This window comes from Hyla sarda, chromosome 3 (assembly GCF_029499605.1).
Source record: "Hyla sarda isolate aHylSar1 chromosome 3, aHylSar1.hap1, whole genome shotgun sequence".
NCBI lineage: Eukaryota > Metazoa > Chordata > Amphibia > Anura > Hylidae > Hyla > Hyla sarda.
Window position 1 is genome coordinate 403217137 of NC_079191.1, and position 26088 is coordinate 403243224.

A 26088-nucleotide genomic window follows, 5' to 3' on the forward strand; every position below is an offset into this window, starting at 1 on the left:
ACCCTAACTGGCCCCTGTTAGCTTTAGAGTTGTAGCACAGAGACCCTGTGTAGTACAGCCCAGTACAGTATTATTATGCACTAATAGCAGACAATGGCTTTTAGTGCTCACCCTAACTGACCCATGTTAGCTTTAGAGTTGTAGTACACACTAGTGCGGTAGCACAGAGACCCTGTGTAGTACAGCCCAGTACAGTATTATTATGCACTAATAGCAGACAATGGCTTTTAGTGCTCAGCCTAACTGGCCCCTATAAGCTTTAGAGTTGTAGTAAACCCCACTGCAGAAGTACAGAGTCGCTGTGTAGTACACCAAAGAGTGTACTTTCTCTCACTCTCTCTCTCTCCCTTCCCTGTCAGTGCTTTTCTGCAGTGATTTGGGCTTGTGGTAAATCGCTGCTGTAAAGCTGTTTTTCTGTGCAACACACACTGCTCTATCTCTCTGCAATAAAACGCTCTCTCTGAAATACAATGCTGAAATGGCTGGCCGCAAGATGGCTGCTGATTATATAGGGCTCTGACATCACAGGGCTGGCTGGTTGCTGATAGGCTGCATGTGATTCAGGGTCAACCCGCCTTCCCAGAGTTCCCCTCCCCATGTCCTCATGTGTGGATCCGCCATTTTAGATGCCCTGGAGCCTGGACCGCACTAAATAGAATTTAATGAAGCGATTTGTTTCATCGAATCACAGCGGTATTCAGATTTGTTGCGAAGCGAATTTTTCCTGAAATTGGTAACTAATTCGGATTTACCAGATTCGATTCGCTCATCCCTAATACATGTCCTCCAATGTGTGTATGTATCTGTTTATATATGTGTGTATCTGTGTATATATATATATATGTATATGTGTGTATATATGTATATATATTCAGTGAGCCCCTGACCTATGATGGCCCCAACATACGATCATTTCAACATACGATGGCCTCTCAGAGGCCATCGCATGTTGAAGGCAGCATCAACATACAATGCTTTTGTATTTCGGGCCATCGTATAAACGGCTATCCGGCAGTGCAGACTGCTTCAGCTGCCACCGGATAACCGTTTACGGTGCCCCGTGAGCTCCGGTGACGATCACTTACCTGTCCCCGAGGCTCCGGCGTGTCCTCTTCGGGATCCCCTGCATCGCCCGCGCTCTCCATCATCGTCATCACATCGCTGCGCACGCCGTCCCGTCATCCAATAGGAGCGGCGTGCATAGCGAGGTGATGGCGGCGACAGAGAGCGAGGATGCCGGGGATGCAGAGGCCTTGCCGGAGCGTCGGGGACACCCCTGGGTCGCGGCGACAGCGATGGAAGGCGACATCCAGGGCAGCAGTGACGAGCGGTGACGGTCCGGCGCGGCGGGGACAGGTGAGTATAACCTCCAATACCAGTGGTCTTCAACCTGTGGACCTCCAGGTGTAGTTTTGCAACATCTGGAGGTCCGCAGGTTGTAGACCACTGTCCTATACTTTACATTGCACGGATCCCTCAACATACGATGGTTTCAACAAATGATGGTCCATTTGGAATGGATTACCATCGTATATTGAGGGACCACTGTATATATATATATATATATATATATATATATATATATATATATATATATATATATATATATACATATACACATGTTCCAGCATCACTTCCAAACAGCTCAAAATATTAACATGAAAATTGGCACACATGTTACTTATATGTCAACAACAAACATAGGATAGGTAATTTAACCCTTACCCACCCCCTTTTGCGAGAGTCAGGGTTTTTGTTTAAAGTCCCATACAAGTCTATGGGAAATATGTTTCTGCATAACTTCCAAACGGCTGGAGATAAATCGATAATACTTGGTCACCCGTTACTTATATGTCCACTAAAAATATAGGATAGTTAATTTAACCCTAACCTACCCTCATTTGTGTCCTCGGGATTTTCGTTTAAAGTCCTATGCAAATCTAAGGGAAATATATGAGGAGGGGATTTGTGGTGGGTATAGAAGGAGGGGATATGAGGACAAACATTTTCTCCTTTGTTGCTTTTTCTCCCCCACAAGGATTAGGTAGGAAAAACCGGGCAGCGCCGGGTACTCGGCTAGTAATACAATAAAACGTAATATTATCCATTGGTAGTAAAGGTATCTGTCAAAAAATGCTAAAATGCATCAAAAAAAAGGCACCATGATTTCAGCTCACCTCTCGACATCTACCTCGGTAAGGAGAGGGCTTGATTTCCAGCTTGAACACAGCTTGCAAAATGGGGAGGATGTTCAACCCATTATAATTTTCAAAAGATAGCCTCAAACTTTCCATAATATTATGCAGTACAGTACAGCACTTGGCACTGGGTTCAGACCCTACACATTTCTGACCTAAACATCACGTTCTTCCTCATGGGTGTCCCATGAAATAAAGAACCAGGCTTTATGGTTGTTCAATTGCCAGATGATAAAACACACCTCCTGGCCTCGAAGACAATAGCCCTGATTTACTAAGAGTGTTGTGTAGGTTTCTTTGTGGGTTTTAATTCCCTACACGGTATTTACTAAGGTTTCCCTACATTTTCCACTTTCCCTACATTTTGCTGTTTTTTACACATGCTCTGATCTGTAGGGTTTTCCTCAGCTCAAATCCACCACATTTTATGTGGAAACCTTAGTAAATATGTTGGGTTTTTGTGAAAATGTCGGAAACACCCCCCCTTTCGATGACCATGCCCCTTTCCCGGTGACTACGCCCCATTTTCGGGTTTGTTAGCAAAATGGAGTGTTAGTCTAGGTTTTTTTCAATTCTGGCGCACATTCTGGCACAGACAGAATTTCTGGCGCAATGCAACAGAATCTGGTGCACAACCCAACAAAACATGTCGGGTTTCCAATAATAAATGAGGGCCAATGTGACAGACCAATAAGTTAATAAGTTAGACAGAGAATAAGTTAGTATTCAGACATGGTTATAACTGGTTTTCAAACGCCACCTAAATTAGCAATATAGTTATATAAAACGTGATCAGAATAAAGACAAAACAACAACAACAGTAAGAATATGTGTGAAAATGACAAAGAAAAGCTGGAAATAACATTTTTACTAGCTTTTATGACTACGGTTGCACTCCAGTTTGGGACCACTGCTGTAGAGGGAAATTATAAAATTCTGTCTGCCTGCTGCCACCACTAGAGGGAGCCTGCTGCATACTGTTTTATTATTGATCGATAAACAGAATACAGTTAACCCCTTGTTATGGCTGTAAGCAGTATAATTTTTATTGTTTAACTCTCAAGCCTATGAAAAGAATTTAGACCTCTGCGTGGATCTATCATATTTGAATTTTTAAAACAATACAGTGGTCCCTCAAGTTACAATATTAATTGGTTCCAGGATGACCATTGTATGTTGAAACCATTTTATGTTGAGACCATAACTCTATGGAAACCTGGTAATTGGTTCTGAAGCCACCAAAATGTCATCCAAAAATAGGAAAAAGTGAGGACTAAAGAATAATAAGTAGATAACTAATACAGATAAAACAATCCTTTCATATAAAAGTAAGAAAGAGCTGCTGGGAGCTGTAAATCACTGTCTGTGTCAGTGTTTCCCAACCAGGGTGCCTCCAGCTGTTGCAAAACTACAACTCCCAGCATGCCCGGACAGCCGTTAGCTGTCCGGGCATGCTGGGATTTGTAATTTTGCAACAGCTGGAGGCTACCTGGTTGGGAATCAATGGTTTATGTAGAGGACAGGAACTTCAGGGTCCTATACAGTACACGCAGTGTCCCTAATGGAGCCGCCCTTACTTGGTGTCCAAAGGAGCAGCTAACCCTGGCACAGGTAAGGAGTAGTACATAACTTGTAGTTCCTCCCTGTACTGTAGGGGGCGCTACCAGACAGCCAGTCAGTGCATACACTTCAGTAATACAGGTGATTTACCAGTAAAATGCCCATTCTGATTGGTCAGTTCTTCCAGCCATTGACCTGTCTATCACAGATCTGAACTGTCTGGACATTGTATGTTGAGTCTGGTTTCAAGTTACAATGGTCCAGAAATAAACATTGTATGTTGAAACTATTGTATGTTGAGGCCATTGTAAGTTGAGGCATCATTGTATGTTTTTCACCACAGCTGGACTTTCACTTATCGTTGTTTGCGCAGTAATAATCATAACTTTTATGACTCCAGTAGCTAAAAGGTTAATGGTTCACTGTCGGTATGGATATTACACGTGGAGTCAGTCTATAAAATTAACCCGTTCTTGTCTCTTGCAGCATGATGTCTCGCAGGTGCTGCTGAAAGGCACCCTGGACAGCGTGGTAGAGGAGTGCGTCAGCTTCGTGGGAGTGGATATAAACATCTGCTCCGAAACCCTGTTGAGGTAAACACAGCCTTATACTTTGCTTTACCATTACAGCCCCATTGACCTCCTCCGCATGAGAAGAGTATTACACATATCTGCCCCAGTTGCTGCCACCTGCTCCGGGAACCCTGGTATTGAGCTCGCACAATGATGCACATTGTGTACTGCAGGCTGTCAGTGTGGTGATGTTTGTCTTTCTGCAATGTACATAGTCTTAAGTAAGCACACTCACACCGCCTACCTACTGAGCCTTTGTTAAGGTTACTCAATGAATCCACATTTCTCTTGGGCCTATTTACTATGCACAAAGCAAAAGTGCTTTACTGTACAGCCTTACACTGTGACAATGAGGAGCCTAGAAAAGAAAGAGATCTATCTATCGATCTATCTATCTCATATCTATCTATCTATCTCCTATCTATCTATCTATCTCATATCTATCTATGTCATATCTATCTATCTCCTATCTATCTATCTATCTCATATCTATCTATCTATCTCATATCTATCTATCTCATATCTATCTATCTATCTATCTCATATCTATCTATCTCATATCTATCTATCTATCTCATATCTATCTGTCTCCTATCTATCTATCTCATATCTATCTATCTCATATCTATATATCTCATATATATCTCATATCTATCTATCTCATATCTATTTATCTATATATCTCATATCTATCTATCTCATATCTATCTATATACCTCATATCTATCTATCTCATATCTAAAGAGGCAAAGAGTAAGTGGTGCATGCAGCAAAATGTCCAAGTTCAGGGGCCAAATGCAGATCCAAAAAGGTTAGGTAGCCGCAGCTCTGAAGTAGATGAAAAAGTCTAGCTTTTATTTCATTCCAAACGCAAAAAAACAATGCAACGTTTCAGCTGCATGTGCAGTTGAAACGTTGCATTGTTTTTTTGCATTTGAAATGGGATAAAAGGTAAAAAAAAAAAATGATTTACTTGATGCAGCGGCTACCTAACCACCTTGTATATGTATGTATCAATTTTTCTCTGATCTATCTACTTATGTAACCTGTATCTATCTGTCGATCTATCTATCTCATATCTATCTATCTATCTATCTATATACTTATGTAACCTTTATCTATCTATTTATCATCTATCTCATATGTCTTTTTAATAATCTATACTCTTTGTGGGTAGCAGCTTTTCTTCTAATATTTTTTTCCCCTGCTCTTTTTAGGCATATAGCCGGATTAAATTCTGTTAGGGCCAAAAATGTAATTGAATGGAGAGAGAAGAATGGACCTTTTCTAAACAGAGAGCAGCTCAAGTGTGTCAAAGGGTTGGGTCCCAAGACCTTCCAGCAATGTGCTGGTTTCATAAGAATCAATCAGGAGTACGTCAGGAACTTGTTGAGGTAGGTTTCCATGTCCCCAGAGTGTAGAGCATTTAACAGTGCTCCAGCTATCTCCACAATAAAAATAGTGAATGACATACACAAAGAGGCATACGTACTCCAGTTAATTTCTAAAAGTGTACAAATGTATTGTCTTCCTTATATTATTCCAAATACATTAATGGAGTATTCTGAGATTCTTTTATTTAATTTGACTGTGCTACAGGGGCTAGCAAGTTAGTGTAGTTCATAATATAGTGTCTGTACCTGTGTTTGATGGCTGGCCTCACAATTCTTATGTGAACTTTGCCACAGATGTTCATTGTTAGCAGCATACAAAATGAGTGTTGCTTCAGCTTTTCCAAGGTTGCAGTGCGGCTCGAGACATTACATCACTAGTCAGGTGTTGAAAGGGAGCCTGTCTGCTTCAATGGGTGGAGTAACCGCTGGGTGGGAGGGAGATCATTCTTCACAAGGCTGCAGGGACTTGTCCCAGGTGTGCTTCAATGGGTAGGGTGACTGATGTTTGGGAGGGAGAAAAGTAAACTCACAATTAAAAACAAGGGATCCTGGGACTTGTAGTTGGAGGGAAGGAACTCCAACAGGAAATAGCCATTTCACAAAAAGAAAGCAGCAGCATTATGGTGGACTCACAGCACAACCATATAGCCCCAAGACAAGCACGGGTCCTTCCTAAGCATGTCCATTACTGTCTGGCCAGGTAAGTACTATAGTCACCTTATGGTGGATAACCCCTTTAACTCTAAGTAATGCAGCCTTTCCAGCCTGTCTATAGTTTTACCATGGGGTTAATGTGCTGGTTGTGTTTCCAAATAAACCAATTGCATTTTGTATATTTTATAGGAGTTATATAACCTTAAAAAGAAAGTTGAAACTCCGCTCATAAATTCCTGCACACTACGGAATTTCAACAGAATCTTGGAATATTCCAGTAGATAGATAGATATATATGTTTTAGCTATCAGTTCTCCTTAAGTTTGCCAGCTACTTATTAGAAGTACATTTATTTAGGAATTTTATGCTTTTGCATATTTGAAAGTAAAGTGATGGTTATACAGTCTGGTGATATAATCATATGGGGCAATAAATCCAGACGGTTTGGTGAAGTCAGACATTAAATCATGGAACAATTGCTTTTTTTAGGGACCAATCAGAAAGCCAAGGTTCAGATGTGAAGGTTACCCAAGCCACAGTATCCAAACAAGGCAAGAAGACAGCAAAATCTGCGCCTGGAGCTGCTGCCAAGCCAAACCCATTGGATCAAACATGCATTCATCCCGAGTCGTACAACATAGCAGTGAGGTAAGTCGAGTCACATTAAGGTATGGCCGTTCACCACATAGCCAACTGAGTTTCAGCTTCTGAAAATGTTTTCTACTCTTTACTTCTCTGCAGTTTTCATTTTCCAAAAGTATAAATTCAGGAGCCTGACATATCTGATGCCTTAAACAGTAAAACATTACATTATACTGGAAATGATTTCCACCTTATAAATGTGATGTATATTGGTAAAACAGAGATGTGACATAAGTCTCAGAGCTGCAATGCAAAATGTCTTTCTGAAGGCCTTTGAAATTCTTGATATTGAGACGTATTACGGCTTTAGGAACATGTATGGAATATATATAGTGATGGCAAAAAAAGTAATAACAAAGAGAAAAGTTGAGGAGAAAAATAAGAAACTGTTTTCCTAATTGTATCTGCCCTAAAATATATGAGTTTCCCCATATTGGAAACAGTATAGACCAGTGTTTCCCAAATGCGGTCCTCCAGCACCCCCAACAGGTCATGTTTTCTGGATTTCCTTAGTCTTTCACAGGTGATATACCTATGGTGATGCCCGATTCACTGACCAGAATTATTTCACCTGTGAAAGACTAAGGAAATCCAGAAAACACGACCTGTTGGGGGTGCTTGGGGATCACGTTTGGGAAACACTGGTATAGATGTATCTAGCGCCTTTCAAAATTGTTCAACCACCTTTATTGCGTTCCAGTATAAATGACTGATCGATGCCAGTCCCATCTCTGAGACCTTCACCTGTCTCAAAGTTGAGGGCACAGCGGCCTTTCCAGCTTGATCGCAACCACCAGAGGTGATCAGAAAGCTGAAGAGAGTTGTGCAGTTTGTGTAACTCCCGTTAGAGTTGTGAAAGCAGTGTAGGTAGCACCTCAAGCTATTCTGTTTACAGAACTACGGAGAGTAAAAAAATGTAATATAAATATATATATATATACTAATGACAATGAAATAAAATCTATGTTTTAAAGGGTACTCAAGCTCTTAAAAACATCTTTTCAGACCCCCCCCAATTAACCACCATCTAAAATGCGTGGAGCGCATGCCAACCCCACCGCTCCATGCACAGGGAGAGCAGAGGCCCAGTTCTGGAGATTGGAAGGGGTCTGAGTGGTCAGACCACTACCCCGCTCGCCACACCCCCAAAGCACGATCAGACAATCATCTGTAGATGGTACTGGAATACTCCTTTAATTTTGAGTACCAAACAGAAGATATTTATTTGCCCTTAGGCCAATTAGTTAATTGTATGATACCAGATTAAGCCAATAGACAAGAGTGGGGTAGGGAAATGAAGAGAGAGTTTCCCTCTGACCATAGGGAATCCCTGGGACAGTTTTTCTTAGTTCCCTGGAACCAGATACATGGTCAGATCACTTTTTCAACACATCACAACCACATGCAGATAGTTAGAACACAGCTCCCCATTGGACATGTTCCAAGTATATGGATGAGACTAGCAGTACTCCACCCCAGTCTTTAAAATCCAACATGAAGCCCTATCCCCTTTCCCTGCGTCTTTACATAAAGTATAAGCAGTTTGTTTCTATACATCATTTTACACCTTTCTCCATGTAGTTCAGATGTCTATTATTTTATATAACTGCTATATTACCTTTTAATTAGAGACCCTGTGATGCCTTGTTGCTCACTTTCTTCTGGTGTCTCATTGTGTCTTTTTTTATCTGTATGATGATAGCTCATACATATTTTACACCACATAACAGCATATAATGATTTTTGTTTTGTTTTGCAAGAGCTAGTGTTGCAGCACCATTAATCTTGGGGTATTGGAACAGAATGTAATGGGGTATCACGTTGCTTTAGTGTAACACACGATACTATTTGCTCTCGAGTCATGTTACTTGAGCATGGTTTAGCTGTGTAGAGAATAACCACACGAGGCTGTCGACTGTTAACCCTTCAGATGCCCCTGTCTTTTACGTGTATGGGCACTTATAGGTGCTAATGATGAGGTAAGACTTATAGGACACCATATTATTTAATTTCATGATAGTGATGATCCCTTTACTGCATGAAGTATTTTCACTACAACAATTAACATTTCTATGTACAGTACATATTTATAAGGATTTATTACAGATTTACATTCTGCATGTTCCTGGACTCTTAATCCTCTTAAAGGCACAGGCTCTCCTTGAGTTTGCTTTGTCCATTATCCTAAAATGTGCTAAACCCTATTAAAGTGATATCTATATCTGGTCCTGGTTCCTTTTCAGAGGTCCATGGACCATCTCTTCTACCTTATACTTCACTGTTTTGTGACAACAATCCTTGAAAGTCAGAGCAACACTGATATCTTTCTCAACTGGTTATAAGATCTGGGAATCTTACTCTATCACCTCCATATGTTCTTATAGTGCGACATCTCTTTCATGGATACCTTTATACCTTGTTATGGGCCTAGCTTCTTTATTTGTCTCAAGAATCCCTCTGTTCTGCCTCTCCCTCATTCTGACATCCACTGCTGAGAAAGGGGCATGTCCCAAGCAAGCACTGAGCCCGTTCTCACTCACCAAGCATTCACTTCCTTCCTGAGTCTGCTGTGCTGATCTGTGCTGCATCTCTGATAACTGCAGGCTGCTCTGTAACCCCCTCTCTCTTTTAGAGAGGAGTCTGATAGGTCTGATAGTCAGGACAGGAGTGAGCACGGAGGAGTGCTTGTCCCACCCTCACTTCCTGGACTTTGTCCGAGCCTGTGCTTCAGCTGGGACAAAGATGATGCTGCAGCCGGACAGAATTATGTTCTGGATGGTATAAGAACCCCTAGTGGTCTTTTTTTTTTTTTTTTTATAAGCCATGATTTCATGCCCTTACCAATTTTTTTGTTATAACCTTTTAACGAGTTTTACCATAACATAAAAAATGATGTAAAACAAAACAATGGTGGAATTGCTTTTTTATTGTTGCATACAAAACATTTTTGTAAATTAAATGCCACCATATATTTACATGAATAATGGTGCCTAAAAATTCTATACGGCTTGTACAGGAGAAAACAAGAGAATTCTTGGGCTGATGGGAGATGAGCTGCCAACTGTGATGCAAGTTAAGGCTATGTTCACACCTTAGAATTTCCTGTTGAATTCAATGGGATTCTGTTGCGCTGTGCACATGACGCAATTTCCGTGCCAAATGTTTCCGGCATGGAAATCCTGAATCTATGTCCACAGAAAGAATGAACCTGTTCATTCTTTCCACGGACTCCATGCAGAATGCATAACCGTCTGAGACTGCGCATTTCCGCAGTCTCTGGAATGTCGGCACAGAGACATTCTGAAATGTGAACATAGCCTAACAGTTGTGCAAAAGATCTGGCAAAAAAAACAACAACCTTTTTTTATATATCAACTGGAAAGTTTTTTTCCTGGATAACCCCTTTAAAACCCTGTTAAAGGGGTACTCCAGTGGAAAAAAAAAGTTTTCAAATGAACTGTTGCCATAAAGTTAAACAGATTTGTAAATTACTTCTATTTAAAAATCTTAATCCTTCCAGTATTCATCAGCTGCTGTATGCGCCATAGGAAGTTGTGTAATTTGACCGTATCAGGAACTGTCCAGGGCAGGATAGGTTTGCTATGGGGATTTGCTCCTGCTCTGGACAGTTCCTGACACGGACAGAGGTGTCAGCAGCGAGCACTGTGGTCAGACTGGAAAAAACTACAGAACTTCCTCTGGAGCATACAGCAGCTGATAAGTACTGGAAGGATTAAGATTTTTAAATTTACAAATCTGTTTAACTTTCTGGCAACAGTTCATTTGAAAACCTTTTAAGGGGTACTCCCGTGGAAAATTTTTTTTTTTTAAATCAACTGGTGCCAGAAAGTTAAACAGATTTGTAAATTACTTCTATTAAAAAATCTTAAAGAGAAATCCCAAAAATAAATGCATTTCCTCTGATGTCATGACCACAGTGCTCTCTGCTGACCTCTGCTGTCCATTTTCGGAACTGTCCAGAGCAGAGGAAAATCCCCATAGCAAACATATGTTGCTCTGGACATTTCCTAAAATGGACAGCAGAGGTCAGCAGAGAGAACTGTGGTTATGACATCAGAGGAAATGCATTTCTTTTTTGGATTTCTCTTTAGTATTCGGCCCCTAAAAAGTACTGAAAGGATTAAGATTTTTTAATAGAAGTGATTTACAAATCTGTTTAACTTTCTGGCACCAGTTGATTTAAAAAAGAAAAAAAAAAGTTTTCCATGGGAGTACCCCTTTAACAGGGTTTTCCAAGATTAGAAGAAATGTAAATCTCCCTCCAATAGCACCTATCTCTAGCACGAGGCCCAGTGCCATAGAATCACGTTATACTGGGTCTCACGCTGGGGACAGATGCCGTGGAGACAGAGCGAGAAGCTTCATCTCCTATTTCATAGCTACATACTGCCAGGAAAACCGATTGCAAGATTGGTCCCACCGCTCTTTTACTATAAGGATGAGTTTACATGTCAGTGGAATCATAGTTTTAGAGATTTGATCTCACCCTAATGCAGTGGTCTCAGACTGTGGCCCTCCAGATGTTGAAAAACGGCTGTCCGGGCATGCTGGGAGTTGAAGTTTTGCAACATCTGGAGGGCTACAGCTTGAGACCACTGCCCTAATGTTACCATAGTACTTACTATATTGAAGGAGTAGTGCAGTGAAAAACAACTTATTCCCTATCTAAAGGATAGGGGATAAGTTATAAATCGCGGGGGTCCGACCTCTGGGACCCCCGCAATCTCCTATACATGGCACCTGCAGTCTGCCGGTAGCAGCCGTTCAGACCCCCAGGAAGTCGTGGCGGACATGCCCCTTCCATGTATCTCTATGGACTATATGGAGGGGGCGTGTCAGTTGCTGCTTCGTGCGGGGGTCGGCACGCCCCCTTGCAGCAGACTGCAGGGGTCCCATTCAGGGGTCTGATCGTTGGGATCCTTTGGATAGCGGATAAGTTATCTTTCACTACAAAACTCCTTTAATGTTGTTCACCGGTAAAAATAATTTTTCTGCGTTTCATAACTCGCTCACCTTGAAGTTCTCTCAATTCATCATTGGAACTTTCTTCTTAGCAATGACTTTTATAAATAGAGCCGATCAATACAATGCATTATCACCAAGGCATCGCATCGTGTATTGATCGCTCCCATGTCTTCAGCTTTATCCCGGGCATCCTCCAGCCGCGTTCGAGCAGAGACCGGATATTAAATATCCATCCAGATTAAGTCCTTCAAAGTCTAGAAACGCGCACGCTTTGGCAACCTCACATCCTGTTCTAAATAGGACAGTTCTGTTGCTAGTCTTGTGCAATTGATAGCTCAGTATTCCGTTGCTTTTCCCCTGTTTAGATTATGACCCCGTTTGAAGGGGGATAATCGCTGTAAGTCATCGCGTAAAAAAGAAAAACCAGATTGGGTGTTCAAAAGCTTTACCCAGTGTTTTCTTTCTTTCTTATGATGTGTAAAGCAACTACAAGGACCTTTTATTCACGTGTTCCTGGAGGTGACCGGATTAGCAGCCTTCCGGTAATTTGGTTACACCACCTAAATCTCCCCGTGTATGTGACTCAAAGATGATCTTACAAATTTTACATTCTCATTTTTCATCATCTTCAGTTGTGGTCAGCCAAGAGAGTCATCTTTCGTAATACTTGCAATAAAAAGTATGACTTGCCATGAAATCATTTCTGTTCACATATGTTTTCGCTTGATGTTCAAGGGGACATAATGTTATAGAATTTGGTACATAACTTTGTTACTTACTCCTTGTTGGGCGTGTTTAGTGCAAGATCAAGGTCTCCGGAGGCCCCTGTTTGCAGTATTTTTGGAAGGTGGTAAATAGAGCGTAAGGGCGCATTCACATCACTTTTTCCAATGCTGTTTTGTATACAATTTTGTATTTGAAAACCGTATACAGTACAACCGTATTGCTTGCTGTGCCCTTTGACTTTCCATACAAAATGTACACAAAAAGATGTATCCGTTTGTGTAAGTTTTTGTACTTTTGCCTTTTTCTCATTTTTTTTCCCGTGCACAAAACCATGATCAATCACAGGCTTGTTCCCAATTCTTTCCTGTTTTTGGGTCTGCAATGGTTTACAAAAAAGGTATATCACCCGTATAAGGTTTTTATAACATTGTAGTTAGGGGATGTAGTGATACTGGTATCGGTACTGGACATTTGCGCAAGTATGTGTACTCGTGCAAGTATCCCTGATACCTAATCCAATACCTGCTGGTGGGACCCCCCGCTGGCAGGTATCACGGAGGTGCTCTGCGCACTCTACCTATGCAGCGCATTCAGCAGCTGAGCGCGCGTCATAGCCAGGACCTGTGGCTAATGCCGAACATCACCGATCGCTGTGATGCCAGGCAGTAACCCAGTGATCGCGGCATCTAAAAGTCCTGAAATGAACTGCCGGTTAGCTCAGGGATGCTGATCGGGATCACTGTGGTGAAATCGTGGTGTCATGATCAGCTGAGAGGACGGTCAGAGATCACTTACTGTGCTCTGTGCCGTCCGATTCTATACTGCAGGCAGTGAAGGAGCGCCGATATCACTGATCAGTGCCATGCTATGGCATAGCATTGATTAGTGTGTAATAGTCCCCTATGGAGAAGGAAAAAAAAGTGTAAAAAAAAAAATTATCATGTGAATTAACCCCTTCCATAATAAAAGTTTGAATCACCAACCCTTTTCAAAAAGTTTAAATAAAAAAATTATATTAAAAAGCCCTTCCACTAGTAAAAAAAAAAAAAAATAAATAAAAAAAAAAAAAAACACCCACTTTTCTCATTAAAAATTTACATTGAAAAAAAAAAGTATCAGCGAGTACTTAAAAAAAAAAAAAGTATTGGTACTCGTACTTGGTCTTAAAAAAATGGAATTGGGACATCCCTGATTGTAGTCAATGAAAACTGCACTGAGCATACAGTTTTTTTTTTGTATAGCGTTTTGGGGGGAAAATTTTTTTTTAAACTGTATCGCAAAATCGTGATGTGAATGTAGCCTAATACTTATTTGCTGTGGCTCAATATTATTCCTAAATAATACCAATTTACTAGACTAAATAACGGTACCAGATAGTTATTACATAAAACAGCCATGAAAGGTGTGTGTGTGTGTGTGTATAAATATACCGTATATATATATTTGCTATACAGCAGTGAGGGGTATAGGTTGGATAGTGCCCTGTATAGTACTTTCTACTAAAAACCTACAAATAATCCAGTATACAGGACACAAATAGTTATACCAGACAGTGCCCAAATAAAATGTATGTACCGTATATGCCGGCGTATAAGACAACCCCCAAATTTTACAGTTAAAATATAGAATTTGGGATATACTCGCCATATAAGACTACCCCTCCTACCGCGATGTACGGTACCTTGTAGTTCCCCCCACATTAGGTAGGCATCATGTTCCCCCCACATTAGGTAGGCAGTATAGTTCCCCCACAATAGTAGGCAGCTCCCCCACAATAGGTCGGGAGTTCCCCCACATTAGGTCAGCAGTTACCCCACATTAGTAGGCAGCTCCCCCACATTAGTAGCAGCTCCCCCACATTAGTAGGCGGCTCCCCCACATTTGTAGGCAGCTCCCCCCACATTTGTAGGCAGCTCCCCCAACAATAGTAGGCAGCTCCCCCCACATTTGTAGGCAGCTCCCCCCACATTTGTAGGCAGCTCCCCCCACATTTGTAGGCAGCTCCCCCCACATTAGGTCAGCAGTTCCCCCACAATATTAGGCAGCTCCCCCCACATTAGATTGGCAGCTCCCCCCAACAGACATACAGCATCCAGCCATATACAGTGTATGGCTGCAGGCTGTATGTCTGTACTGGTCTGCCCCAACAGTGTTCCGATCACCGCTCCTCCGGCCTGGGTCACCATCTACTGCTATGGCCTATGGACCATAGCAGTAGGTGCCGGGACCGGAGAGCGGTGACCGGATCACTTAAGATAGCACGGCCGGTCACTCACCAGGCCCCGGTGGGCACGTGTCCTCCTGCAGTCCTCCTGGTCCTGCGCTCCTCTGCCTCTATGGTTGTAGGCACGTGACGTCACTGACGTCCCGTGCGTACAACCATAGAGACGGAGGACCAAACCGCAGGAGGACCGAAGGAGGATCGCAGGAGGACACGCGCCGACCGGGGAATAGTAAGTGACCGGCGGACATCCTTATGTCCCGAAAAGATTTTTCGGGACACAGGGATGTCCGGCATAGGAATACCTATGATTATCTGCCCGGTCCGGCTCCCGTGTGTGGCTGCAGGCGGGGGCCGGCCAGAGCAAGTAAAAACTAATACTGTATACTAAAAACCAGGGGGCCTCCAGCTGTTGTAAAACTACAACTCCCAGCATGCCCGGACAGCCTTTGCCGTGCTGGGAGTTGTAGTTTCACAACAGCTGGAGGCACCCTGGTTTTTAGTATACAGTATTAGTTTTTATTTGCTCTGGCCGGCCCCCGCCTGCAGCCACACATGGGAGCCGGCCTGGGCAGATAATCAGAAGTTTTCCTATCCCGAACCTCAATACCCGGCGTATAAGACGACCCCCGACTTTTCAGAAGAAAATTCGGGGTTAAAAAGTCGTCTTATACGCTGGGATATACGGTAACACATAGATAAAATACTGCCAGACTCTGGCTTCAATAACATTGCTAGTAAACATGGAAAAGAACTTGCCTTGTCGTAGGTTCAGTCATCAAGTGTGAGATGGGGGTGCAAGTTTTTGACACTATTCAGTGCCAAAAGTAACTTGATTTTTGCATCTAAATTGATTCCTAAATATGACCACTATGACAAGTGAGCACAGAGAAAGGATGATCCCCAAATGGTGGGCCATGCCAATTTTAGCAGATAATGGAACTAATTTATGATTGAGCTGAAACAACTCTCTTTAGATTGTCTTCTCATGTGTGGTTCTGCTTCTTTCCCTCTTGTATCAGTGATTCCTAGAGTAGCCAAAAAATTGCAGTTACTACTTTTATACATTTTCTATACAGTGATCTATGAGAGAGTTTTGATGACTGTCACATATCTTTCTCGGTTTGCTCCTCTATCATGTCTCGTACATTCCTAGATGACTTTATACACATCTACTGAGCTTGTGCATTACAGGTTTATTTTTCTATTACAGATTTCTGACACTTGTCGGTGGAAGTTCTGGTGATATAGGGAATGAAAAAATACAGAAGCAGATTAATGGATACATCCAACAACATGGAATTGATAAAGTAGCTGAAAAAGTTAAAACAACAGTACTAACCCTACAGCTGATCATCGATGGCCTCTGCCAGCCTGAAGGTTACGATATACGTACAGGTAAAGAAGTCGCAGTCCTTTGTTATCTGTTTGTTCTATGTGAGGGCAGGAACTTACACTGTAACTCTCCTGAACTCATCTGTTTAAAACTTACTGCTGATGAATCTTCATTAATGGTGCAACAAAGTATAATAAAGCAACTTACTAATATAATGTTATTAGGAATAGTGCAGAGATCCTCCATATGAGCTATGCTCTTCCCCTTGTAACCTGTAACGTCATGTCACAGGCTCTGAAAGCAGTCTGCTCCGTCCCTCCTTCCTCCCTTCTCTCCTATCAGTACTGGTTGAGACTAGTAATGTAAAGAGGGGAGCTGTTATTACTGCTCACGCAGTGAACTACAGTGTAAATAAAAAAAGAATTACTGTTCATTCAAATGAAATACAAAGTGATCAACAAGTCATATATGTATCCCCCATATAAAGCCAAAGAAAATTACAATGAGAATCGATGCGCTGCCATCAATAAAAAGCTAAAAAAAAAATAAAGCTATGGGTTTTAGAATATGGTAACATAAAAATCTACTATCTCCATAGTTGTAACAACATGCAGAGAAAAGTTACCATTTCATTTATATTGCATAGTGAACTCTGTAAAAAATAAAACACCCCCATAAATGGTAACAGTTACAGTTACAGTATACGTGCCCCAGAATAGTGTGATTACAAAATGAACCCACCTTGCCAAAAACAAGACCTAATATTGTTGTATTTATGGGGAAAAATATGGCTCTTGGAATGTAAAAAATGCTTGTTTATTAAAGTGGGTATTCCAAGTATTTAATCAGTGGGGGCCCAACTGCTTGGGCCCTGCTGATCACAAGAGCAGCGGTCCCTTCTCCCCTAAGTTCACATCTGCATCAGAGGCTCTTTTCAGGCCTCCTTTGCAGAATCTGTTTAAAAGAGTAATCCAATGTAATAAAACGTATTCCCTATCCAAAGGTTAGGGGATAAGTTTTAGATTAGGGGGTCCGGGACCCCCTGCGATCTTCTGCACGGTACTCCAGCAGTCCCCATGGGATACATGGAGGGGGCATGTCAGCTGCTGCTTCATGTGGGGGTCGGCACTCCCTTGTTCCTGGGGACTGCTGGGAATGCCATGCAGGAGATCGTGGAAGGTCCCAGCGGTCAGACCCCCTGCAATCTAAAACTTATCCCCTATCCTTTGGATAGGGGATATATTTTATTGCATTGGAGTACTCCTTTAACCCAAAAAAATGTAAGCACTGTTATGTAATACTGTCGAAAACCTGTAAAAGGAAGGACACCAGCCAGAAACCCCTTAGACTCCATTAACGTCAACAAGGTCCATTGGTGTCCATCATACAAAGCAGAAAAACGGGAAAGCAAATGGAGCCTCCATGCAGGTGTGAACTTACCTTAAATTGGGTGCTGGTCGAGCATGCACTATTGATTTACTTACAACGAGACTGCCAGAGTGTTGTATTCGGCTGTCTTCAGCCATTCCACAGCAAGCAAGTGGCCACAGGTGTGCTCGACTGGGAGACCACCATTCTCGTGATTGTTGTGGCTCCCAGCAGTCAGATAGGTATCCTCTATGCTTTGGATAGGTGTAAATTTATAATCTTGGCATAGCCCACCTAAGGTTGGGTTCACACCACGTTTTTGCAATACAGTTCCCGTATACGTTTTAAATTTGAAAACCGTACGGAACCATATTGAAAACCATATGCATTTACTCGCCATTGAAAACCGTATGCCAAAAGATGCATCAGGTTGTGTCTGTTTGGCATCCTATACGGTTTTGTCAGTTTTTTTTCCTGTACTCAAAACCTTAGCCTACCACAGTTTTTAGTCCGGGTGAAAAACCGTATTGAAACGTATACGTTTTTTTTTAACATGGGAGTCAATGGGAACTGTACAGAACCGTATGTGCGGACGGTTCCATCCATTTTTCACCATATGGTTTTTGACTTGTTTTTGCACAGTTTTTTTTCTTGGAATTACAATCAAACAAGTGAAACTTTATTAATAATGGAAGAAAAGTTAAAAACGTATAAGTTTTTTTCTTAAAAAGCGGATATAACCGGACATCATTTTTTCAAACCGAATATGGATCAAAATTTTTACACACGTTTTGATACAGTTTAGTCAGGTTTTGAGGAATCCGTTTTTTTTTTATCAAAAACCCGATATGGGAATTGTATTAGAAAATCGTGGTGTGAACTCAGCCTAACACCCAAATTAGGCGGATCACTGATGGGGTTAAAAAATGGTAGCAAATACATTTAAGTGGACTTCGGTCAGACAGACTCCATACACACTACATTCACTATATCCTGCATACAAGTCTCTGAATATGATTGACAGTCCACTTGGCATACAGTCTTCACTATTATGCACAATGGCCAAGTTTAAAGGGGTACTCCGTCCTTAGACATCATTCCCCGCCCCGCTTGTGACTTCATGGCCACGCCCCCTCAATGCAAGTCTATGGGAGGAGGCTTGGCTGTCACGCCCCCTCCCATAGACTTGCATTGAGGGAGCGTGGCCGTGACCTCAAAAGCAGCCGTGACCTCACGAGCCTCCGCCCTGCATCGCCAGTCATCCGGCACAGAGCGATGTTCGCTCCGTGCACTGGATGTCTGGGGTTCCACAGCCGAGATCATGGGGGGTCCCTAGCGGAGGGACCCCCGCGCTCAGACATCTTATACCCTATTCTTTGGATAGGCGATAAGATGTCTAGGAGCGGAGTTCCCCTTTAATGTGTGACCTTTGGTTGCAGCTCTGCCCTTAGGCCACAAAGGTTGGTGCTCAGTGGATCCGAAGCTCCTGGCCTGATCTGTCTATTCTTGGTCTGGGTTCCATTTCCTTCCTCCAGTGAATACCAACCTACTTATGTAGCATTTTAAACACTTGATGATATCCTATATATGGTGTTTGTCTTTTGGATATACAGAGAGACCTACTAAGTACAAGTATTAAGAAGTAAAGTCATTTTTCTTGGTAGACTTCAAACAGAACATGGCTTTACCCTGCAATAATACTCCCTATTTTAAGGCCGGTCGCCGGACTCTGTATCCTCTCCATCTCCAGGTCTACAAAGAGTTGGATTGAAGAGATCACTGAAGACTGTATTTGTCTTTGTTGATCGAGCTCATAAATCACCCATTTATCAGATCCAGCATCAACCGTCCCAAGAAATAACATTTAGCCCTTGAAGTCGGCCCTGTCATGAGCTAACCACAGTCTTCCAAGGGTCTCCGGTGGCTTTATTTAATAAGTGCACATTTCTTGATTCACAATTTATATGGCATGTAATTTATTTTCAGATTTGAATTCATTTCCTGAATATGTGGTCGCCTGACCACAAAAATGAGTCGTTTCACAGTAGAGCTTTCCTCCTTACTCGCTTATTATTTGCCTTTCTTTATAGATGTTCCCTAGATGATTCAAATGATTTTTTTTATAGGTCTATAGAATTTATGATGATTATTTTGCTGGCGTTAATGTTCAGCTTCTAGTGAAGGGAAATGATTTGGCTGGGGAGAAATGATTTGTTGTAACGTGACGTCGTTTAATGCGTTTCCGTATGAATGTAATCTCGAGAAGAATGACCCTCAGTCTGGAAATACAGATGTCAGGCGGCTGTATCTGCTCTCGGGAGCACTCCTTGGCTTACAGTCAACCACGTGTCACACTGCGCGGTATGAAAGGGGGACTCCACTTCCCCAGCATTCGGAACATTTTGTTCCAAACGCTGGGTGCAGGCTGGGGGGGAAGTCACGCCACACCCCCTCAATGCAAGTCTATGGGAGGGGGCGTGGCAGATGACACGCCCCCTCCCATAGACTTGCATTGAGGGGATGTGGCGTGACTCCCCCCCGGCCTGCAGCTGCCACGCCCCCTCCCATAGACTTGCATTGAGGGGCGTGGAGTGATGTCATGAGGGGGAGTGGTTGTGACATCACGAGCCCACACCCAGCGTTCGGAACAAAATGTTCCGAACGCTGGGGCAATGGAGTGCCCCTTTAATATGCTATATTTGTTGTTTGTTGTAAATCTTTACATTATGTTGTTATTATTAGTAGTTTTATGTTGTTACTTATGGAGGGCAGCATGGTGGCTCATTGGACAGCACTGTCCCCTTGGTCAAATCCAACAGTGTAAATTCTGCCATAGATGTTCCCGTTCTCCCAGTACTTGAATGGGTTTTTTCTCACACCCTCAAAACATTTATTCCTCATGTATGTTATAGGGAAATTGTTGCACCTTAAGCTGCTTTCACACGGTTGTCTAGACCCTTCCTGTTCTTCTCCCGTCAAAAATAAAAATGGACTTTAAAAAAAAAAAACTGATAACAACGGGTGTGATCCGTTATTGTTTAGTTAATAAAGCAAAAAAAAATTTTTTTTTGTTCCGAGCATGCTCAGAAGTAAAAACGGACCAAAAAAACGGATTGAAAAAATGGATGCAAACGGATGACATTAAAGGCTCATCCTTTTTCCATAGACTTCAATGTTAAATTTACTGTATCCGTTTTTTCTTCAGCTTTTTTTGATGGAAGAAGTCCAAACAGACTGCTGAGCGCCGCCGTGCTTGTCAGGTCCGGCCCTGCTTGCCCGAAGTAGGGTTAAGGGCCAGAAAAATTCAACTGCCTGGCGCCCGGAACTGCATGTACTGGGCGTCGGGCGATAGGAATTCCACATCCCTGACTCCCATAGTGGCCGTTTATCCCTCTAGAAGCCACGGTCAATAGCGTCCATGGCATCCCGACAGGTAGAAAGCCGGTTGTGGTCCCCTCTGATCTCCAAGCATCCACCTCCTGATCACAGGGTGCAAAGTCATCCGATTACTATATTCTGTAAGGGTGTTTTCACACGTACAGTATCCTGAGCATATCTGATGCTGCAGATCTGATGCTGCAGAGGTCAATGTAAACTAAATGACTGAACACGACTTCAAATCCTGCACATCAAATATGCACATGTGAATAGACCCGAATACAGTACTATTGCAGTGTATAGTACAAGCAATGAACTATTCACAATTTGTTTCAGCAGGAAGGAGTTGTTAACAAGAGTGGCTACATTTAAATGGAGAAACTTATACTGGAATCTTTTATTAGTTTTATTCTGCGCAACCTACCCCTAGGGAGAAAGATCTATCAACTAGAGCCACTGAGGAAGGGAAAAGCCATCTGTACCTGTCTCTCTGGTTTAGGAAACATTATAAATCATACAGGGAAACATCTGTCAGTCAGGGCTTAGGGACCACCTCTTCAACTGAAAATCCTTTTTACGAGACCAATCTTTACTTACCTCCCTGCTCCCTGCCATGCCTGCTATCTTCTTTGTATCTGTGTCGCACAAGGCCCTTCCCACTTAGCCAATCAGTGGCTGGGGAGGGACACCACAGTATTCACTGACTGGTTGTGCTGGAGAGACCAACACAGACACAAGGAAGTGTAGCGGTGCCGTTGTGAACATAGCAGGCCCAGCAGAGGAGTGTGGCGGGGGGGTATGAGTATAGGTTATATTTATATTTAAAATGTCCCTGTCATTTAAAAAAAAAAAAAAACTTTGATATGTCAGCAGTTTTTTAAATAACGGTGACACCCTGTGCACAGTTAAATTGGGGGGAAAAAAATTCTCCGGAATACCCGTTTAGGTTAGGGTTCCATGTCTTTGTTTAGTAAAATGTTTCATTTTAAGATGATTTTATGTTTTGTTGGAGAACCCATTTGAGAATATGTTTATCAACTGTTATTGGATATATTTGACTTTGAGATGATTTGACATGGAATACATTTGAATTTTTTTCAGAATTTGACAAAACAGATTTTAAGACCAATATTGTGTGCCTTGAAGATCTGAAGGTGGGGACCATTCTAACCGGGAAAGTAGAAAACGCAACTTTGTTTGGAGTTTTTGTGGACATTGGTGTGGGCAAAGCTGGACTAATTCCAATGCGATATATAACAGAAGACAAACTCTCCAAGGAGAAGAGAAGGAGAAGTCTTGGACTGGGACCTGGAGAGAGGGTGGAAGTTAGAGTTATAAATATTGACATTAGACAGTCAAGGATTACTCTGGAACTTTTACGTGTTTTATAAAAAAGAAAAAATTTGATGCTTTAAGTTTAAGTGCTGTTAGGAGAATTCCTGCTCTCCTGACTTGTAAAATTCCTCCGTGACTTAAGATTTGGAGCAGAAATGCCAGTCAAGAATAAACTATGGCAGGAAACTTTGTTGTTTTTGTAACGCCAAGTTATTTCCTCTCACATCACCATCTGAAATGTCTTCTCCTTGTTTTATACATTCTGAAATATGTAGCAGAAATGCCAAGACAGGGAGTTCTTTAACCAGGGTTTTTAGATATAGTTATTATTATAATTTTTTTAACCCACCAGAAACGGCCTCTAAACATAGAATAAAAAATAAAAAGTTTTTTAATATTTTAATTTGCTAATATTTGATGAGACTCTGTTCACATTCAGCTTCTTGTTTATTGTTTGAAATGTACATTAGAAGAATATTAACCCCTTAAGGACCAGGCCTGTTTCAGTCTTTAGGATTTTTGGCTACCGTTTTCTTCCTCCTCAAACTTTTTTTTTTTTTTTTCACTGAATAGTTGTATTTCGACTTATTTTTTGTGGGATAAGTTGTAATTTTCACTTTTATCATGTACTATGAAGCGAGAAAAAAATATTAAATGTAGGTGCAAAATTGAAAAAAAAATTGGAATTGCGCAGATTTGTGGGCCAATAATTTTTTGGGGGTTCAGGATACAGTTAAACGGACATGCTAACTTTATTCTGTGGATCAGTATGATTCCATTGATACCAAACATGGAGAATTTATTTTTCTTTTTATGGTTAAAAAAAAGTAGACTTGGAAAAAATATAAATCTGTTCATTGCTGTTTTCTGACCCCTAGAACCTTTTTATTTTTCCACCTATTGAACTGTGTTGGGGTTAAATTTTTTTGTGCACCAAGAGCTGTAGTTTTTAACTGTATCACGTGTGCAGTTCTGGCTTTTTAATCACTTTTTATCATTTTTTTTCTTGGAGGTGATGTGACCAAAAATCAGCAGTTTTGGCTTTTGGAATATTTTTTTTTACGTTTAGGCCGTTGATCATGCAGGATCAGGAATGTATTAATTTATTCGTTGGGACAATTACACATTCGGTGATACCAAACATGTTTTTTAAGTGTTTTATTTTAAAAAATTAGGAAAAGGGGGAGGATTTTTCAAATATTTTTTATTATTATTATATATATATTGTTTTCTTACACATTTCAAAATGTCATGGGAAATTTGAGAGTAGCATTTTTATGGATAGGAAATTCTCTGCTTATTAGAAAGATAGTTGTGCCACTTAAATTTTGTACTAAATCATATTTACAACATGTTCTATTTTATGTTGGCTTCATTTGATAAACTTCATTTTACTTTTTAGGTTACAGGCCTAAATTTAACAGCAATTCCCCAAATTCCTTAATTGTTTTTAGGGAGCAGTTCATTTCTAAAGTTGATTTGAAAGGCCTGTATGTTAGAAACCCCCACAAATCAACCCATTGATAAAACTGCACCCCTCGAAGAACTTTGTTTACCCTTTACTTGATTCACAGGAATTAAAGGGGTTGTCTCATACCTAAAATTACAGAAAACGTATCCCCTATACCCCAGGATCTCCTATACAGAGCCCTGGCTCTCCCTGGGAGCAGTGCCTCACGACTCCTGCCCCCTCCATATAACTCTATGGGAGAACCTGAAGGTAGCCGAATGACTCTCCCATAGAGTTATATTTTTCTGTAATTTTAAGTATTTGACATCTCCTTTAAAGGGGTTGTCCCACCTCATCTCTGCTTAGCCGATGCTTTCTGCTCACACTGCCGGGATTGCTGGTGGATGGGCTGGGGTCATAGCCAGGTCATCTGCTTCTGTGTCCCACAGCTCCCAAGCTACAGTACTGTGTCGGCAACTGTCAGACATGATGAATGGTCTAAAGGGGAGAAAAAGGAGAGCGCTTCTTGGTGTGATAAAAGAGAGATAATCAGTATAAAAGTGAAATAAGACAGCAGCTCACCAGATGTGGTTGTGTAGCGTCATACACAACAATGGTAAGCGCATCAAGAGGTAATGTATCCGCAGCCCTCCGGCTAGGCCTGATGAAGCTGCTTTCCTGCTGCGAAACGCATTGCATCTTGGGAAATAAATTATCTCGATTTTATCTGATCTCCATTCCTTTTGTATCCTGCGCCACGTTGAGCCCATGTGCTCCTTGAAGCCAGACCGATTGAAGACATGATGAATGGGCTGAGATAATCCCGAACAGGGTGCCTGATGTGGGCTTAGGAGCTCCGGCCAGGGAGTGACCTCACCATTTCTTCTTAAGCAGAGCTGTAGGACGGGAAGCATGACTACCAGCTGTCAATGAGAGGGGAGGTAAGGGCTCGTTCACATGTGTCCGGCGTCAGTCATCTTTTCCCTCCGTTGCAGTCACCAGAGGGAAACTGATGCTAGAACTGATCCCAATTATTTGAATGGCACAGTTTACAATCGTCCGGTGTCTCAGTTTAGACGCCGGATCGTTCAACACGCCGGACTGTCACTGGCAGGGGAACGCATCTGCAGCATGAGGAGTTTTTCCATGGTGAGTGCACATTAGTTAAGTGACAGTGTTGTCTATGTGATGCCCCCTCCCATAGACTTGCATTGAGGAAACGTGAGTGTGACGCAATGAGTGGGGTGTGACCGTGACGTCACGAGCCTCCGTCCCCAGTCATCTGGCACTGAGTGAAGTTAGCTCTGTGCACCGGATGTCTGGGGTGCCACATTCCGAGATCGCGGTGGTCCCCAGCGGCAGGATCCCCGTAATCAGACATCTTATACCCTATCCTTTGGATAGGGGATAAGATGTTTAGGGCCGGAGTACCCCTTTAAGTCAAAAGGCAATATAGCAGTGATCTGCAACCTGTGACTTTGCAGCTAGTGTAGAACTATAACTCCCAGCATGCCCTGACAGGTTGCAGATCACTGCTCTGTAATGCAACATTCTGTGAGTTTTTTGGTTTGGGACAGCTGCAGTGCCAAAGGCTGTGTCGGGGTATTCTGGAAGTTTTAGTTAGTAAATGGTTTACGTATGAGGGGCATGTCATTTACGGTTTTCGATCAAGCACATCCTAAAATTTCAGTTTTGGACCACAATTTTTCTTTCGGTGCACCACTAATGGATATTGCTTATATAATGAAAAAGACCTAACGCGACATTTGAATACAGGGACGTATGAGAAACTGATATCAGATCACACAATGTAGACGTAAACAATTATGTGACTGGATGCTAAATACAGATAAAGATTTTAAATACATTTTAGATATACAAAATCACATTCCAATCTTTTACTGTAATCCCAAGATATAGAAGTCTAATAGACCCATCAATTTTGGGTATTTTATCACTAACCTCAAACTTATCAGACAACATCGACTGATATCTTAAACACAACAACAATATGACCGTTTTTTATTAAACATTATAAACATGTTAGTTCCTTGTTTGTTACAGTAAATTTACAGGACATTGTACAGGACGCCTAGGCAATCTATGGAATCCCCATGATGGGACGTCACTAAGCACGAAATTCTTCACATTTTACACATTTTCTAGGCATATTCTATGCAATCACAAAGCCAAGAAAACGATAGCATGCACTCACCGCTAGATACATGTCTATAAGCCCAGGAGTCCGGGATCACCGGGAGGCATCAG

The 26088-nt window shown here is 41.8% G+C and overlaps 1 protein-coding gene across 5 annotated transcripts in view; it reads left to right on the top strand.

Annotated features, from left to right (window-relative positions):
• SRBD1 (S1 RNA binding domain 1) overlaps positions 1-23677 on the top strand; it is a 264119-nt gene extending 240442 nt beyond the window's left edge. For 4 of the 5 annotated variants that reach the window (XM_056568118.1, XM_056568119.1, XM_056568121.1 and 1 more), the window contains exons 19-23: positions 4245-4351; positions 5548-5724; positions 6868-7026; positions 16167-16351; positions 22137-23677. In XM_056568118.1, the coding sequence (XP_056424093.1) occupies positions 4245-4351; positions 5548-5724; positions 6868-7026; positions 16167-16351; positions 22137-22426 (918 nt within the window). In that variant the 3' untranslated portion in view covers positions 22427-23677. The remainder of the gene's footprint in view (positions 1-4244; positions 4352-5547; positions 5725-6867; positions 7027-16166; positions 16352-22136) is intronic. The other variant, XM_056568117.1, reaches the window with a different exon arrangement.
• Positions 23678-26088: the final 2411 nt, after the last annotated feature.